This window comes from Montipora capricornis, chromosome 11 (genome assembly GCF_036669925.1).
Source record: "Montipora capricornis isolate CH-2021 chromosome 11, ASM3666992v2, whole genome shotgun sequence".
In the NCBI taxonomy this organism is placed as follows: Eukaryota; Metazoa; Cnidaria; class Anthozoa; order Scleractinia; family Acroporidae; genus Montipora; species Montipora capricornis.
Window position 1 is genome coordinate 33688901 of NC_090893.1, and position 15962 is coordinate 33704862.

Genomic DNA, 15962 nt, shown 5'->3' on the forward strand with positions numbered 1-15962 from the left:
TTTTGCAGGATATTTCGGTTTCAGAAACATTTTTATTAGATAATGGCATTCTTTGGAGAAAATGTCCGGTGAGGATGACAAGCCTTTCCTCATTTATTCTAATGTATTCCCACTCTCTATCCTATATATAACGCTACCGAACTTACAATAATTTGCATTTGATAATGTCGTCGCCGAAATGTCATGTTTTTATGTTGCTACTTTTCATTCAGAAAATAATATTGTCTTGCTGCAATCAGGAAGGACTACCACAGATTTACCCAGGACTAGAAAATTTTCAGTTCAACGAGTCCCAGGCTCAGCGATTTAAAAAGTTAAGGCCGAGCACTGATACAACGTAACAAACGTTTTCGTTAAAATTATCAACACATTTTTACTTAGTTGTCTTTTACTTAAAATTATCAACTATTTCCAAAGCCCACGGTGTTTTTGTTCTTTTTATTTTCACATCCCGTTCTTGGGGCACTGGACGAAGGGGCGCGGAGCTATATGGTTTGGACCCTCTGCAACCTTTTCGTCCGAAACATTTTGGGCACCGTAAAAACGTAGGTATTCGGGTCTTTCGAACCCTGGAATCAAACTTCCGTCTCCAAGCAGTTCTAGCAGAGGGTCCTAAAGCTCCATTGTATATATAACAAAACGTATTTCTTTAATTGGGTGTTTTTTTTCGGTCCCAGCGAGTGTGGGTCAGAAAGTGCATACAGTAGTAATCGTATTTCTGTAATTAGAACCTTTTTCGGTGCCGGCCTTCGGCCACACAAAGGTGATGTTGGCGTCCTCAGTAGTAACAAAGGCAAGGTATTGTGGAAACTTTTTTTTTCTCATTCTGGGCCTTTCCTACTGCTGTGTTAGCCTCCCTCCCAGGTGCCTAGAAAAGTTTCTTTTTCCCTGGCAACTTGTACCATTTCCCCAACCAATCCGTCTTACCATTGTCCTCTCCCAGTTCACCTCCACTGATAACAATCTCCTTTCCTGTTATCTGATATTAATTATTTTGATCCTTTTTTGTTATTTCACTTCTCCAACCGACCAGCCCACCTATTGCACCATAGAAGCTACGTATACTGTACCATCCTTCTTTACAAACTCAAATAACTCTACTACTGTTATGCCAATGCACTATCTTCGACGTAATGGAGAACATAGTTCAAGTGCAGCTTGCACTTTTATAAAAATTACATAAATTAAGGAATTGATTTATAATTCTTATCATTATGTGCTCCTTTTCTCCAAAATGCCAAGACCTATAGCTATTTCTAATATATGGCTTGGCTTGTTTACTTATGAGCTAACTATTCTTGTTTTCTTTTTTTTTTTTCTTGTTTGCCGAGAATACGCTGAAGATGTTCATACAACTTATTCCAAAATGGCCTCAATTTTCGTATTCCTTTGTTTCCATAACAATTAGTCCTTATGGCCTCGCTTTCAGACCATTTCAGAATGTTTAACCTTGAACGAGGCTATAGGGGCCAATTTGCATGAAAACAAAAGAATACCAAAATGGCGGCTGTTTTGGAATAGGTGTATTTTTCTACAAGTTCCAAGGCTTTTCAAGGCCAATACCTTACAATTTTGCTTTGAAGACAGTTTTTAAATGGTTAACCAAGTCCTTAGACTGATTGGGGTCTCGGTAGAAGCTTTGCTGTGACAAAATATGAAGTCAAAATTGTATCCCAGGGAAAGAGAAAACCCAGAAAGTAACAGATCTGATATATCCAGAAATGCACACATATTTAGATGCACGCCGATCTTGGTAAGCGCAGTGTTCTATAGGCCACTTCCGAGTTCATGTCTGCCTCCTCTTCAAAGCGAGTCTAAGTGCAAAGGTTTTGTTATGAAAATTAGTTTTCATTCATATGTAAAGTAGAACTAATAACCATCACAAAAACTTCGCACTTAGACTCGCTTTGAAGAGGAGACATACGTGAACTCGGAAATGGCCTATTGCTCTTCCGTACAACTTTGACATCACTCGTTTCTAGAAATGCAGACAATTGTACAGTTTCAAGCTCTCTATGACCGCTGAATAAAAACACTGAGGACGCATGTTTACAGAGTTAGGCTCCACCTGAAGTGATTCGGAATATATTCACAAATTCCAGCGAGAAGATGACTTGTTTATCACTCTGTCTATTGTTCAGTTTTCAAGTTCAGCCACCTTCCTGCCGGTATTTGGATGAGATGGAGGCTAACTCTGTAAAAATGCATCCTCAGTATTTTTATTCAGCTGTCATGGAGCCTTGAACTGGACTATTAAAATCATAAAGTGTCCCCTAAACTCCGCTGAACAAGGAGAAATTATCAGCTGCATGAACCCTAAATAACCTGGATAGTATGCGAACCCTGAAACATACCTTGTTCTTTCAAACAGGTGGCAAGAAGCTCAGAATTAAGGGGTCACTCAGTATTAGATATCAAAATTAGGCGTACATCTAAATACGAACATTTGTGACGTGGATTGAAGTTTGAAATGCTTAGCAGGTAAATTCGTTCTTAAGGTGAATTTAAGTATTAGCTCGTACCTGGATTCTCCAATTACAAGCACTCAGAAATTATTTTTCTAAAGACGTGACCACCCTGGTCAGAGTTTTTCTCTGTCCTTGTGTAGGGCTAACGCTCACATGGTTCATATGGGATTGAAATCTAGCACTTCACATTACACTCTATTCAGTTAACTCTGTTTAAAATATAAGTGCTACACGGTCAACGTTTGTATAAACGTAACCTTTCCTTGTACTTGTACATGTTCATTGCCGTGACTTTAACATCTTCACTTCCCACGGCCTGCTCCCGTCTGACCTTGTAGCTCAGTCGGTAGAGCGGCGGAGATCTAACCCGAAGGTCGTGGGTTCAATTCCCACCCTGGTCAGAGTTTTTCTCTGTCCTTGTGTGGGCTCATTTCCATCTGTAGGGCTAACGCTCACATGGTTCACATGGCATTGAAATCTAGCACTTCACATTACACTCTATTCAGTTAACTCTGTTTAAAATATGTGCTACACGGTCAACGTTTGTATAAACGTAACCTTTCCTTGTACTTGTACATGTTCATTGCCGTGACTTTAACATCTTCACTTCCCACGGCCTGCTCCCGTCTGACCTTGTAGCTCAGTCGGTAGAGCGGCGGAGATCTAACCCGAAGGTCGTGGGTTCAATTCCCACCCTGGTCAGAGTTTTTCGCTGTCCTTGTGTGGGCCTATTTCCATCTGTAGGGCTAACGCTCACATGGTTCATATGGGATTGAAATCTAGCACTTCACATTACACTCTATTCAGTTAACTCTGTTTAAAATATAAGTGCTACACGGTCAACGTTTGTATAAACGTAACCTTTCCTTGTACTTGTACATGGTGGAATGCCGAGGACAACGGATTGCCAACAAAAAAGGGGTTGTCTGGTACCAAATTGAACGGGCTTCAGGATTGGCCAGAAGAACAATAGAACGAACAAAGATAACAATGGATTTGGCAGAAAAAATAGAATGTACGACACTATACAGCCAATGAAATATAGTGTTCAACAAGAGGTGCGACCCTCCCCAAAAAACTAGAAGAAATGAACTATTAAAATAGGGAAATATATTATGATGATGATGATGATGACGATTAGTATGTCCTAGCCGTAATTGCAGCTTTTAAACGTGTTTCATAATTGGCTGACTTAGGCAAGCTAACTTATGCAGCAAAAGCAATCACGAAAAAACGGAGCACGGAAAAACTCTGGTCTGAGCTTCCTCTCGTGAACAGTGCAAGTAAACTTGCCTTAACTGGCTAGGAGCGCACCATTGTGTTCATTTGAGCTAAGTGGACCATTAGATGGCGGGGAGTGTGCCTGGGGCTATGATTAAGAGTCCGAGCTTCTGTTCCTTTCCTTCTGGTTAATGGCTAGGATCGATTACCAGCCGCTGTTTCGAGAAATGAGCCAGCGCTCACTCCCAACCTCACGACTGGACGCGTGAAGTGTGCCATTGTTGATCTCCGCCAATCAGAGACTTTCCTGCTCAAATCGAGTAGGCATAAATTATGTTTTCTATAGGAAATGTTGAAATGTTGAAATTGCTCACTCCCAACCCCACGGCTGGACGCGTGAGGTGTGTCATTGTTGATCTCTGCCAATTAGAGACCCCTGCTCAAATCGAGGAGGGATAAATTATATTTTTATAGGAAATGTTGAAATTGTGGCTGAGAAGGTATTCTTTTTCGAGCTTTACAGTGCTTTCAGAGTGGGAAACTTCCAAGATTTCCACAAAGGAAAGTGTTCGATAAGCTGGAAAATGTTTTTGTGTCGTTTTCTACCGCCTGGGTTCGGAAACTTCACTACTTTTCCAGTTGGCGCCAAGGGAAAAATACTACTTTCCAATCCATTGCTATTGCAATTCTCCTCAGACGTCGCTAATGCAAGAGGTCGTAGACAAAACCCTGACCCCCAGGGCATGGACTTTCCCGATAGCCTACGTATACCCAAATGGACTCCCCTAAAAATACTATTTGGAATGAATAAGCCTAAAGTCTCAAATTGTGCATAAGCCTGAAACACCCATTTTAAACGGCGTTAATCAACAGTGTTTAAGTCTAAACACCGATTTTAAAAAGGTTAGCTTTCGATAATTGTTGTGAGACCAGTGTAATTCCTGAGTTAGAAGCATGTGGCCGTGTGACGATAGCCAAGGAGACTCCATTGGGGAAAACAAAAAAAGAAAAGAAAGGACAGAAAAATACCAAACCCCTTCCCTCGATCTTGCAAGAAACGTCATAAACAAAAAGGTGTATGCTAATGACTAATTTATTACGAATTACAAGATTACAAAATAAAGGTACTTAGGGTAAAAAGTCTGCGAGAGAAAATAACAAAACTATTCTTAATCTTACTGCTACTACAAATGGCCTTAAACTGAAATACTAAAATTCATTTCTACGCAGCTCCTCTTAAAGTCAAAGACACCAATAAAGAAACCAACAAGCCGCTGTTCCATGACAATTTCATCCACACGTTTGTACTAATTCTTCCGTTGCTTTTGCTTTTCTCGACTCTTCCTTTCGATCGACACTTCTGCACTATCTTGTAGTTGCTTTTGCTTTTCTTAGCCCTGTTGCTACTGCTGTTCCCACTGCTGCTTCTGCAGACAAATGGGTCTCGTCTTTTATTCAAAACAGCTCCCACCAGTAGGTCTTAGTGGTGTCTTTTCACTCTTCGTTCTCTCTTTCTGTGCCTTTCCCTTGTGCTCTCACTATCCAAACCTTAACTTTCTCGTTACCTTCTTCTCCAACTGGCCGCCAACGCCACGTCTTTTACAAATATATAGTTTCACTAATTTATTAAAATTACAGTATGCATTTTACGTGACTACATAACAACACAGAGAAGTTCATTAACACTAAGAGAGGTAGCACTCTACTCCAAGGAATTAAAATGACGCTTATCGGCAATATAGTAAATTTTAACGAACTACAATATGGCACCACGACAACTAAAAAGCTAAACGTGAAAGGGAAAAAGAAAAAAAAGAAATTTCATGACAGGCCGTATGGACAAAAATAAACAAGGTATGTTCAATGTTAATTTTAGGGTAGCCTTGGGTAGTCCATAGATTTTGGGTCTTTGTTTTGTCCACCACCATTTCAAGAGCAAGTAAAATTCCTCAAGACCAACTGAGTTTACTGCCGAGTTTATTGGTGGCAGACCGATGAGGCCGACTAAGAGATCTGAACCTGCCAAGAGTGATTTTGTTGATGATGGCTGGTTGAATTCAAACTCACATTATATTGACCATTTAACCACAAACTCAAGCTCACATCATCTGAAAACTTCACAGAAACGTTTTACGCAGTGTTATGTTATTACTGTTTTATGAAAGTAAATGTTTTGAGATGTCTAACGCCATTTCCCAGCAACTGTTAACTTTGCATAAATTATATTTTGAATTTACGTCACAGACACAATCTATTGCTCACGCGTCCAGCCATCTCTTCGCCGGGAGGATACCCGAACTTGAGTGAGCGGCGGAAATCGAGGCTAGTTATTTTCCAAACAAAGTCAAGACAAGGAAGATCTTTAAGCTTTAACTTGTTAAAACCTGCTGCTCTCTGAATGAACATGAGCCGGACCGTGGGCAATCTCTTTGTTGATTGGTCTTTCTTAGACAGTGTAATGTTAATAAATGAATAAATAAGTAATAAATAAATAGCTTAAGAGCAATCTGACTACAATGGCTATCCAAAATCTAAAAAACTAAGAACAAGGTTTATATTGCTAAGCTAATAGCTTTTTCTGATAAGTTACTTCAACTAAAAATATTCATAGCTGTGTTATGCTAGGCCACGCATTTGTTGACAAGCGGAAATCATTCATTTCATAGACTTGCCATGGACACATGGCAACCTGGTGATTTTCCTGTTTGTTAAGCTTTTGATGTGTCCGGTCTCTACTAACAATGAGATCAAAGTCGGTTTAACGAGTTTCACGAGTCATCGCCGTGCATCTTAGATGTCATATGATAAGACTTGCCTTCGACACATCCTGTGGTTTTTCAACTTGGATTTTGACTGGTTCATCAGCTTCTGCTTCATTTGACCCCTGCGAAGATCAAAGGTATGATAGTATACAGTTTGAAGGTAATTTCATTGCACAAACTTAGATCTGTCGTGCAAGGCCAAGCACAAGTTTACAATTGCAAGAAGCTCCTATTTCAAAACTCACAATGATCACATGCGGTAGATGTACGACATCGAGGTTGTCAAGTTCGTCAACTTCTGCCGTCTTTGACTCCTGTGTCCGATAATAATATTTCGATTCGTCCTTTTTGCCAAAGTCAAAGTAGTCCTCTTGCTCATCCAGCATATCGTCAAGTCTCCTATACAGCCGCTGAAAGCTTGGCCGTTCATCTGGGTCCTGGTTCCAACAGTCTGTCATTAAGGCGTACCTTAAACATGAACAAAAATGAGTTTTCTTTTTCTTTGTAGGAAAATTGATGATCTTCATATAACCTGCTAACACTGTTTTCTGAATAGGACATGTTTTGTAGTTCTACCTGTAATAAAATACCCAAACGCTTTTATACGAAGTTTTCGGAAATCCATGTAATTGTTGTAGGTCCATTCAATTCTTGCGTCGTTCAGGAAGTGTGAGTCAGAGGAATAGGAAACTAAGGCCAAACCAGTAGTTTTGTACATCTTTGATTTCTGTGAGGCCCGATTCAACAGATCACTTTTCAATGGCGTCGTGACAAATTTCAACTTTGTTACCTGGCAATTAGCTTAGTAGTTATCTTGAAGCATTTCGTGTTTTACAAGACGGATGTAAATAGATCATGAAACGGATGCATGAAAATGGATCAAACAATTCACTCTCAACATGAAATTCTGAACATTGCTCCTTTGACCGTTTGTACCAGACCTCTGTTAAAATGGTCTCATGTAATGTTTGGTGTAGGCCCAGACACAAATAGCCGGATTATTTTGTAGGATTTTTGGAGCATCAGGATAATTTTTAGAAATTTTGTGGACAAATAGAATTAAATGGGATTTGTGGAGGATTTTAGATGGTTTTGAAGAAAATTTGTTCTATTTTCTTTGCGGCTTTAGTTAAACGTCCTATAAAATGATGGTTTTTTCCCATTGTTTACTAACTGGATCATGCATCCCATCATTCCAAGGGAAGCAAGTTTCAAACATGGCGGAGGAGCCAAGTGAAGCTTCAGTGAGTTCAATTTTTATAGAAGATGACGTAGAGCCCAGTGCCACTCGAAAAAGAAAGGTCGTCTCGAAAAAATAGTGAGGCAGACATTTTTAGAAAAGTTTGGGATATTTAGGGATTTTTAGAAAATTTTTGGGATATTTAGATATTTTTGGAGGGGTTTTCAGGGAAAAAATGGAAATTTCTGTATAGATCTTTAGGGCATATTTTTGGATATTTGTGTAGGGACTTACACATGGTTTGTGCACATGTCTGGTTTTTCCAGTCTGTAACCTCTCTTCAAACTCTCCAAGAGCTGTTTGTGGTTCAGCATAGCGTAAGGTGAGCCCCCTGTAAATTATTAGCACGAAATGTCTCGAGACATGTACACCACATGAACAAAGCGAGGCTTTCTACTGAGAAAACCCGAAATCAAGCCAATATAATTTTGAAACAAGATTTTATAACTGTTGAACTTCACCGTAAATAATAAGAAAGTGCACATTTAGATATGGTAACAAGCATAATGTTCGTTTTGATCCATTCATACATCAGACTAACTTCTTTGGTTTCGACCCTTGTTCAGTCAGTCAGTCAGTTATTCAACAACTAAAGGTTAACCACTCAAATTGTGTGTGTAGTGAGTCCTTTGGACGGTTGCTTAAACTAGTTGGGCGGTCAGACTTGGCTGATTCCCTTGTTTGTTTACTCATTCAGTCCGACAGTCTGCTAGTGAATGTTGCCAGACATTGTTGTCAGACATCCGGTCTTTCAGTGACTCATCTAGTCGGCTAGTTAACCACCCAGCTGGACGGCCAACCTTGACCTTCCTTCGTTTGTAAATGCAGTGAGTCAGTCAATCAGTCAGTCGGTCTGTCACCCAGATAGACAGTTGGACAAACAGCCAGTTGGTGCGTCTGCCAGCTAGATCAATAGACGGCCAGACTTTTCACACTTCTTAGTTAAATTACTTATCCAACCACTCAGAGCATGAGTCCATCCAGTTGTCAGTCAGCCTGTCCAGCCAGCCTTCCTTCCTTCCCCCTTTGCTCTCTCATTAAATTTTTGAGGTGTCATAAAGGGCTGTCCAATTCCACCGTATCCTTTACGCGTAGGTGATGGAAAAATAAATTTCAAATAGCACACAAGCAGAAGCGGTATCTTTTCAAATAACCACGAGGTAAAAACTAGCCAAAATGACAATGATACTACATTAATTTTTGATGTTTTAGAGAATCCCTGTCCCCGAGTTACTTCAAGAGTTAAGCAAACTTCTAGGCCCGGATGGGTTGTTCGGCAGGGACATATGTCACAACCATTTCTTGCAAGAATTAACTTTAAACAAACGAAGCTTTGATCCTCGCAGTTTCAAATCAATTGCGTACAGAAGCCTGAAACATTCAGGGGTTTGAACTCGCAACCTCGCGATGCTGGTGCAACGCTCCAACCAACTGAGCTATGAAGCCACTGATGTTGGGGTTGGTCATTTGTGCGTTCAAATGTTCCCGGGATAGATGAACTGACGAACGAAATGATTTATGAAATGAATCATATATTGAAGTGCGGATATGAAATCAAATAAAGCTATGATCCTCGCAGTTATGAACGCAATCTAAGCAATTGCCTAAATTGAGTTCAAATAACTTTAAATTTTCATCATTTCACTTTCACTTCTTTTGCCAGAGGGGGGAAAACAATTTACATACACTGTAGTTTATTTGTTTTTTTCTTCCATATATACTTCGCTTTACTTCTATGTATTGAGCACTGTTTTACGAAATCAACTTTCACAAGCTGGCCAGTATTTCTGGTTTAGCGGGAGACTGGGAAAGGTACCGTTCATCTCGCGAAATGGTGAAATTAAAGTTGAGAGAAGCCAAAAGAGACTATATTAAAAAGGAGATCGAAAATAAAAATAAACAGTCCATGTGGAAAACCATCAGGAATAGTCTTCCTCGGAAGGTGTCAAACGCAGTATATACTAGGGATATTAAGTCTCTAGCTAATGATTTCAACAAATTTTTCACCACAGAGGGAGTTAATGAGTCTTTTGACGCCAAGAAAATCGCCAATGAAAACATTATACCGCTGACTGAGTCTAACTTACCTTCAATAAGCATTCATGAGTCAGATGAATGTTACTTTCATCCTATGACGTGACATGAATTACGTAAAATTGTTCAGTCTTTTCCATCGAACAAGACACAAGGATGGGACAAAGTCTCAATGTCAGTCGTCAAAGATGCCCACAATTCTACATGAGCTTACATGTGATAACTGAACTAGATAATTCTTCACTGCTGGCGTCTGTGTTTCCGGAAAAGTGGAAGGAATCGAAAGTTTTTCCTTTATTAAAAGAAGGAGACCATGAAATAGCTAATAATAATCGTCCAGTTTCTCTGCTGCCAGCAGTCTCAAAAATCCGTGAGCGAGCAGCTTTAAACCAACTTATGGAGTATATGTCACGTCTTGCAATCTACCAAAGCGGAAATAAAAAGCTGCATTCCACAGAAACATTTAACATCTTTATAACAGAAATGATCTTTGGCGCAATTGATAGCAAATGTCTTACTGCGCTAGTACTATTAGATATTTCCAAGGCCCTTGATAATCTGGACCACAACATACTGCTCTGTAAACTACGGACTCTTGGCGTATCAAAACGTTCTATCGAATGGTTTAAAAGTCAGATGTCAGTCAGTTCGCATTGGTACTCATTTATCACACAATACAATGGGACAGAGTGTTCCACAGGGCTTGATTCTCGGAACAACATTGTTTAACAATTATATCAATGACCTTCCTGGAATTCCAAGAGTATGCTCTGTGGAATCGTATGTGGACGATTCAAAATTTTATTTAACACTTCCACTTAGACCTAAGACCGCTATGGCTCAGCATTCAGTAGACCTAAAAACATCGCTACCTAATGTTGTTCAAACAGTCTTTTAATAAATCCCAATAAGACTAAGTTACCAGTATTTGGAACACGTCACATGCTTGCCAAGTAATTTCAAAGCACCGCTTCTTGGTAAAGAACTGTTGCCGGTGCCTACTGCTAAGGATTTGGGTGTTGTTATCGATTCAACTCTAAATGTATTGCAAGCCTTAGCCAAATCAATCGCATGAAAGACAGAAAGACTCTTTCCAGTATAATTAACGCTCTAATATTTAGTAGACTCTTCTAATGCTCCTGTGTATGGGTAGTACGTCTAAGAAGAATATTCCTAAGCTACAGAAGGTCCAGGACTTTGGTGCACGCATTATCACATTATCAAGGAAGTACGACCATATTCAACCAAATTTTAAGGAGTTACGCTGTCGAAACTATAGTCAAGCTTAAAGATGGCACGATGATGTTTACGTTTATGAACGGTTTAGCACCTAAATATCTTAGTGATAAACTGATTCGTCGATCAAACGTTCACTCAAGTAATACAAGGAATACACTCCTTTACACTCCTTTGTGTAAATCCGAAACAGGTCAGCGTAGCTTCGTCTATAGAGCTTCTACAATTTGGAATAACGTACCTGATGACGTGAGAAATATCCTACATTTAAATGTCTTTATAAGATCGTTTAAGGAAATGCTTTTTAAATGTGTCTACCATTGTTATTTTGTATTACACTTCTTAGATCTGTACATGGCAACGTTTTATATTGAAAACATTTGATCTGAAAAGCCATTGTTGAAGAATTTAATTAAGTTTATTATCATCATCATCATCATCATCATTATCATTATCATTATCATTATCATTATCATTATTAGCCTCATAAGTCAAGATTTAAGTGCTTCTAAACCACGAAACTACTGAAGAGCCAAAGCATCAACCGATTACACAATGTCGAGGAAACCAAAAGTGAAATGGACTGAACAAATGAACAGAGACGTTCTAGAGTGTAAACGACAAGCACAGGTTTTGGCTGCATCTGATAATGCACTGTGTAATATCAATGGCAGGAAGAAAGGTTACATCAAGATTATGAAGGAACTATGGGACGAGAAAGGATATGAACATCTTGGTGTTAAAGAGAAAAATCTAAGAGATCAAGCTTCGTGGCTGGAAAAGAATCAGGAGGGCTTAATCCATGCTATTGTAAATGTTTCGAGAGCGACTGGCATGAAAGAATCTGTCTTGGACACAACTCAGCCCACGTCTAATATTGCGGATAACACGATTTCTTGCGGAGGGCTTCATGACAATCGAAATCAAAACAATGGTGACCAGCAAAGCCAAAATCATAATCAGACAATACTGGATTTGCATACATCTGCATTACCCAAAGCGGGGCTGACAGAGGAGCGTGACTACTCAACATTTGAAAATGCGTCGGACAGGATGCCAGGGAGCTTGCCGGAATACAAAGCCATTAACACGCCGTCTTCATTTATTTGGGGCCGACATAGTGATGGAAGAACAATAACAGTCAACGCGTCGACCATTGACAATGCCTATAACGAGATTACAAAATGGCGGAAGAACACTTTTCTTGTCCCCTATGGGAAAACAGAAAAGATTTCATTGATAAATTAACACAGCACACAAACGATTGAAGCAATGGGTCAGAAATGCAACACATTGCTCTCAAGGACAGTGCCTAAAATACTCGGATTTCATATCGGTAGTGCTTACTAATGCACGGATATTTTTGCGCGGTTTCAATTTATGAGGAGAAAGCAGAAATTAGCAAGTGCTCTTGGTATCCAAAAAGAAAATTGGGGTAACCATGCATTTTTCAGAGATAATTAAGCCTTAATTTGGAAAGGAACGCCATAGATTGCTTTGTATTTTAAAGCTTTTTGCTAATATTGTTGATTAATGATCTTTGAAAAATGCATGGTTACCCCCAATTTTCTTTTTGGATTTTAATTTCACTTGTTGAGATCTGCTTTTGCCGCATATTCATAAAACCGCGCAAAAATACCTTTAAATTAGTAGGCACCGTCCTTAAAGCAGCTATTGTCCTCCTCGCTGTTGGGTTGCAAAAACCGAGCCAGAAATCTAAGGCGAAGGAGCACCAAGAGTACCTGGCTAAACGTCTGGCATTGTGGAAAGAGGGCGAAATAGATGTCCTGGTGCGTGAAAGGCGGATGATCCAAAAGCGTCTTACCAACTCCCGTAGAGCTATCCACCCAATAAAGCAAATTTTTTTGCAAACCTTGTCATAACAGGCTAAATTAATTCAGCCTTGCGATACCTCAGCGATGGAGACCACGGGAATATTCTGTCCTTAAGCGAAGACATGTCATAAGACAAATTAAGGAAAAGCACCCTGCAGCACAGGACGCCTTCCTACGTTCTCTATTCTTTGGCCCAATCGAAGACGTTCCAGGTACAGTGTACTACAAGATCAATGGGGATATGGTTCGTGATGTTGCTTTAAGGAATACGCTTCTGGCGGACCTTCGGGTGTAGACGCTAATGGCTTTAGGAGAATGCTTGCGTGCAAATCTTTCAAGAAATCTGGGTTAGATCTGTGTACAGCTATAGCTACAATGACCAGACGATTGTGCACAGAATATATTGACCCTCTTAGCATCGAGGCAATATTAGCCAATCGTCTGATTCCATTAGACAAAGAAGAGGGCGCGGTCCGGCCGATTGGGATTGGTGAAGTAATACGGAGGATAATTGCGAAGTGCGTGATGAGAGTAACAAAGCCCGATGTCGTCGATGCAAGCTTGCTGCAGGTGTGCGTAGGCCATAAGGGTGGGAGTGAGGCGGCCATTCATGCAATGTGCAATATTCATGACGCTGATGACACGGATGCTTTTCTTCTTGCTGACGCCTCTCTAATGCCTTTAATGCCCTGAACAGAGCCGCTGCGTTGCACAATACCAGAGCGCTATGTCCAACCACAGCTACTTATGCGATTAACACTTACAGGCAGCCTGCGAGGCTCTTTATTATAGGTGACCAAAAACTTAAATCAGCAGAAGGCACCACACAGGGGGACCCTCTCGCTATGAGCATGTACACCATTAGTCTCCAACCACTGATAACGGGTCTCCACGTCTCATGCGCAGCTAAACAGTGTTGGTTTGCTGACGATGCAACGGGAAGTGACTCGCTTAAAGATGTGCGGAAATGGTGGGACGAACTATCAGAGAGTGGTCCGGCGTTAGGGTACTTCCCTAATGCAAAAAGTGCTGGTTGATCATTAAACCTGATAAAGAACACGCTGCTATGGTGCTATGGAGGTATTCGGCGACAAACCTCATGAGGGCCACAAACATCTAGGTGCAGCTGTTGGGTCGAGGTCATTTCATGAAGAGTACGTGGGCGAGAAGGTAGAAGACTGGGTAACCCAGGTCACCAAACTTGCAGAGTTCGCCATATCACAACCTCAGACGAGCTATGCAGCGTTCACGTTTGGGCTACGGCACCGATGAACGTATTTCGTAAGGACAATGCCCGATTTTAATTATTCTTAGAGCCTTTAGAGCGTGCGATAACCGAAGTCCTCATACCATCTATAACGAATCACGCAATAACTGAAACCGAGGGCGAACTCCTTGCGCTTTCTGTGTGCATGGGATGGCTTGGGCTTATAGATCAAGTCAGAGCCTCACCCAAAGAATACGAGGCTTCCGTCAGGGTCACAGGTCCCCTAGTAAGGCAAATTGTGGAGCACGTGCATCAGACCCTGGATGCATCTGATATTAGAACAATGCAAATAAGCGCACGTAAGGAGAAGGATGAGTGCATGGATGAGAGGCTAAAACGAGTGAAGACCTCTCTGCCGACAAGAACCAAGCGAGCTGACAGTAAGACCCATCAAAGACTTGAACTTCCATCTTAATAAGAGAGAATTCAGGGATGCAATTCAGGGATGCGATAGAGTTGAGATATGACTGGGAAATCACTGACACGCCAAAAATGTGCGTGTGCGGAGACAAGTTCTACGTAGATCATGCAATGATATGCCCTTATAACATAAGGGCAAAATTTTCTTGTTACTGTCGACGCATATCGAAAACCAGTTGGGCAAACGAATTAACAAACACTTGTACATTTTAGAGCAAAACAAACAAACAAATCAACTTTTTCTATATGTCCAAAAGGGTACACATAATTGTTATATAATTCCAGTTGACAATAAAAATTCGATTTTCATTCCTGAACAAAAGCAAAAGCCTATTAAAAAACTTTTTGAAAATAACAAACGGTTCAGTGCTCAAGGAAAGAATTTTTAGAGTAACTTCTCCCAATATTACTGGTATTCTCTATTATCGTTGTCGTTCTCTTTTGCTCGCCGTTCGTTTCTGTTCTAGTCATAGGTCCTCCAGAATTCATGTTACCTTATCAGAGCTTCTAAAGATATGCCAAAAATTGCAATACGGAGAAAAAAGGAGCTCTAGGTAAATTAAAAATAAACGCTCAGCTTTAAGTTTATATCCCTCCAATGCTTGACTTGAATAACTGCGTAGCCGCCAGCGTGGACCACAGCTATCATGCCAAGCTGGATTGAAACCAGCGAAAGATGCACAAAGAAAACATTTTGCAAACCGTTTTCCACCTGAACACGAAAAGCGTTGACTTTGTAACAACTATAGTTGATGTAGCCACCGAAAGCGCGTGGAAAATGAAGCCTCGTTTATGCTTACGTGGGTCATTCTGGGTTGAGCCTAAAATCCAATCTAAAAACCAGTAGCTGGTCAGCGATCAACTTAAAAAAAAAAAGCTGACCTTTGTGAGCTCTAAGCTTGAGTCCGCGGTATGGTCACGTGATACTGGTCAGCGGATACCTTGTTTTCACAGGTGTCAATTTATCAAAACATGGATGTCCGATATCAAAGATGTATGCTGTAAACTAGCATGATACTGGTCACATTAGCACACATGGAGGGGTGGCCGTACGTACGTACGTTCGGACGGTCGATGACTTCATGGCTATAAAATCAAAATTTCTCGCATCGATGGGTTACCATGTTTTGTTAACTTTGGAGCTCCACTATAAAGCAAGCAGAAAAAGACACACTTAATATACAAAAAGCAGCAAAAATAAATAAACAAATAAATTATGTCTATATGTAAAGAACCAGCTAAGGAGAAAAAGGAGAAATGCATGTTTTCAAAGCAAATTTGAAAAGAGAGATAGTGGCAGCTTATTGTATACTTTGATTGAAAAATCTTGGACCCTGAAATCTTAAAGCAAAATGCCCAATACTCGGTCGGACAGGAAATAAATAGAAAGTTTTGGAATTTCTAATACTATATGAGTGACCTTGATTAGTCATTCAAAAAATTTGGTTAAATAAGTCAGGAAGAAAGCCTATTTTATAA

At 40.3% G+C, this 15962-nt stretch overlaps 1 protein-coding gene across 1 annotated transcript in view; it reads right to left on the bottom strand.

Moving 5' to 3' along the window:
- Positions 1-4766: 4766 nt before the first annotated feature.
- The window catches only part of LOC138024827 (uncharacterized), a 98904-nt gene continuing 87708 nt past the window's right edge, over positions 4767-15962 (bottom strand). Inside the window, exons 22-24 of the mRNA XM_068872001.1 lie at positions 7926-8022; positions 6697-6919; positions 4767-6573 (exon numbers count right to left, since the gene is read on the bottom strand). Of these exons, the coding sequence (XP_068728102.1) occupies positions 6487-6573; positions 6697-6919; positions 7926-8022 (407 nt within the window). The 3' untranslated portion in view covers positions 4767-6486. The remainder of the gene's footprint in view (positions 6574-6696; positions 6920-7925; positions 8023-15962) is intronic.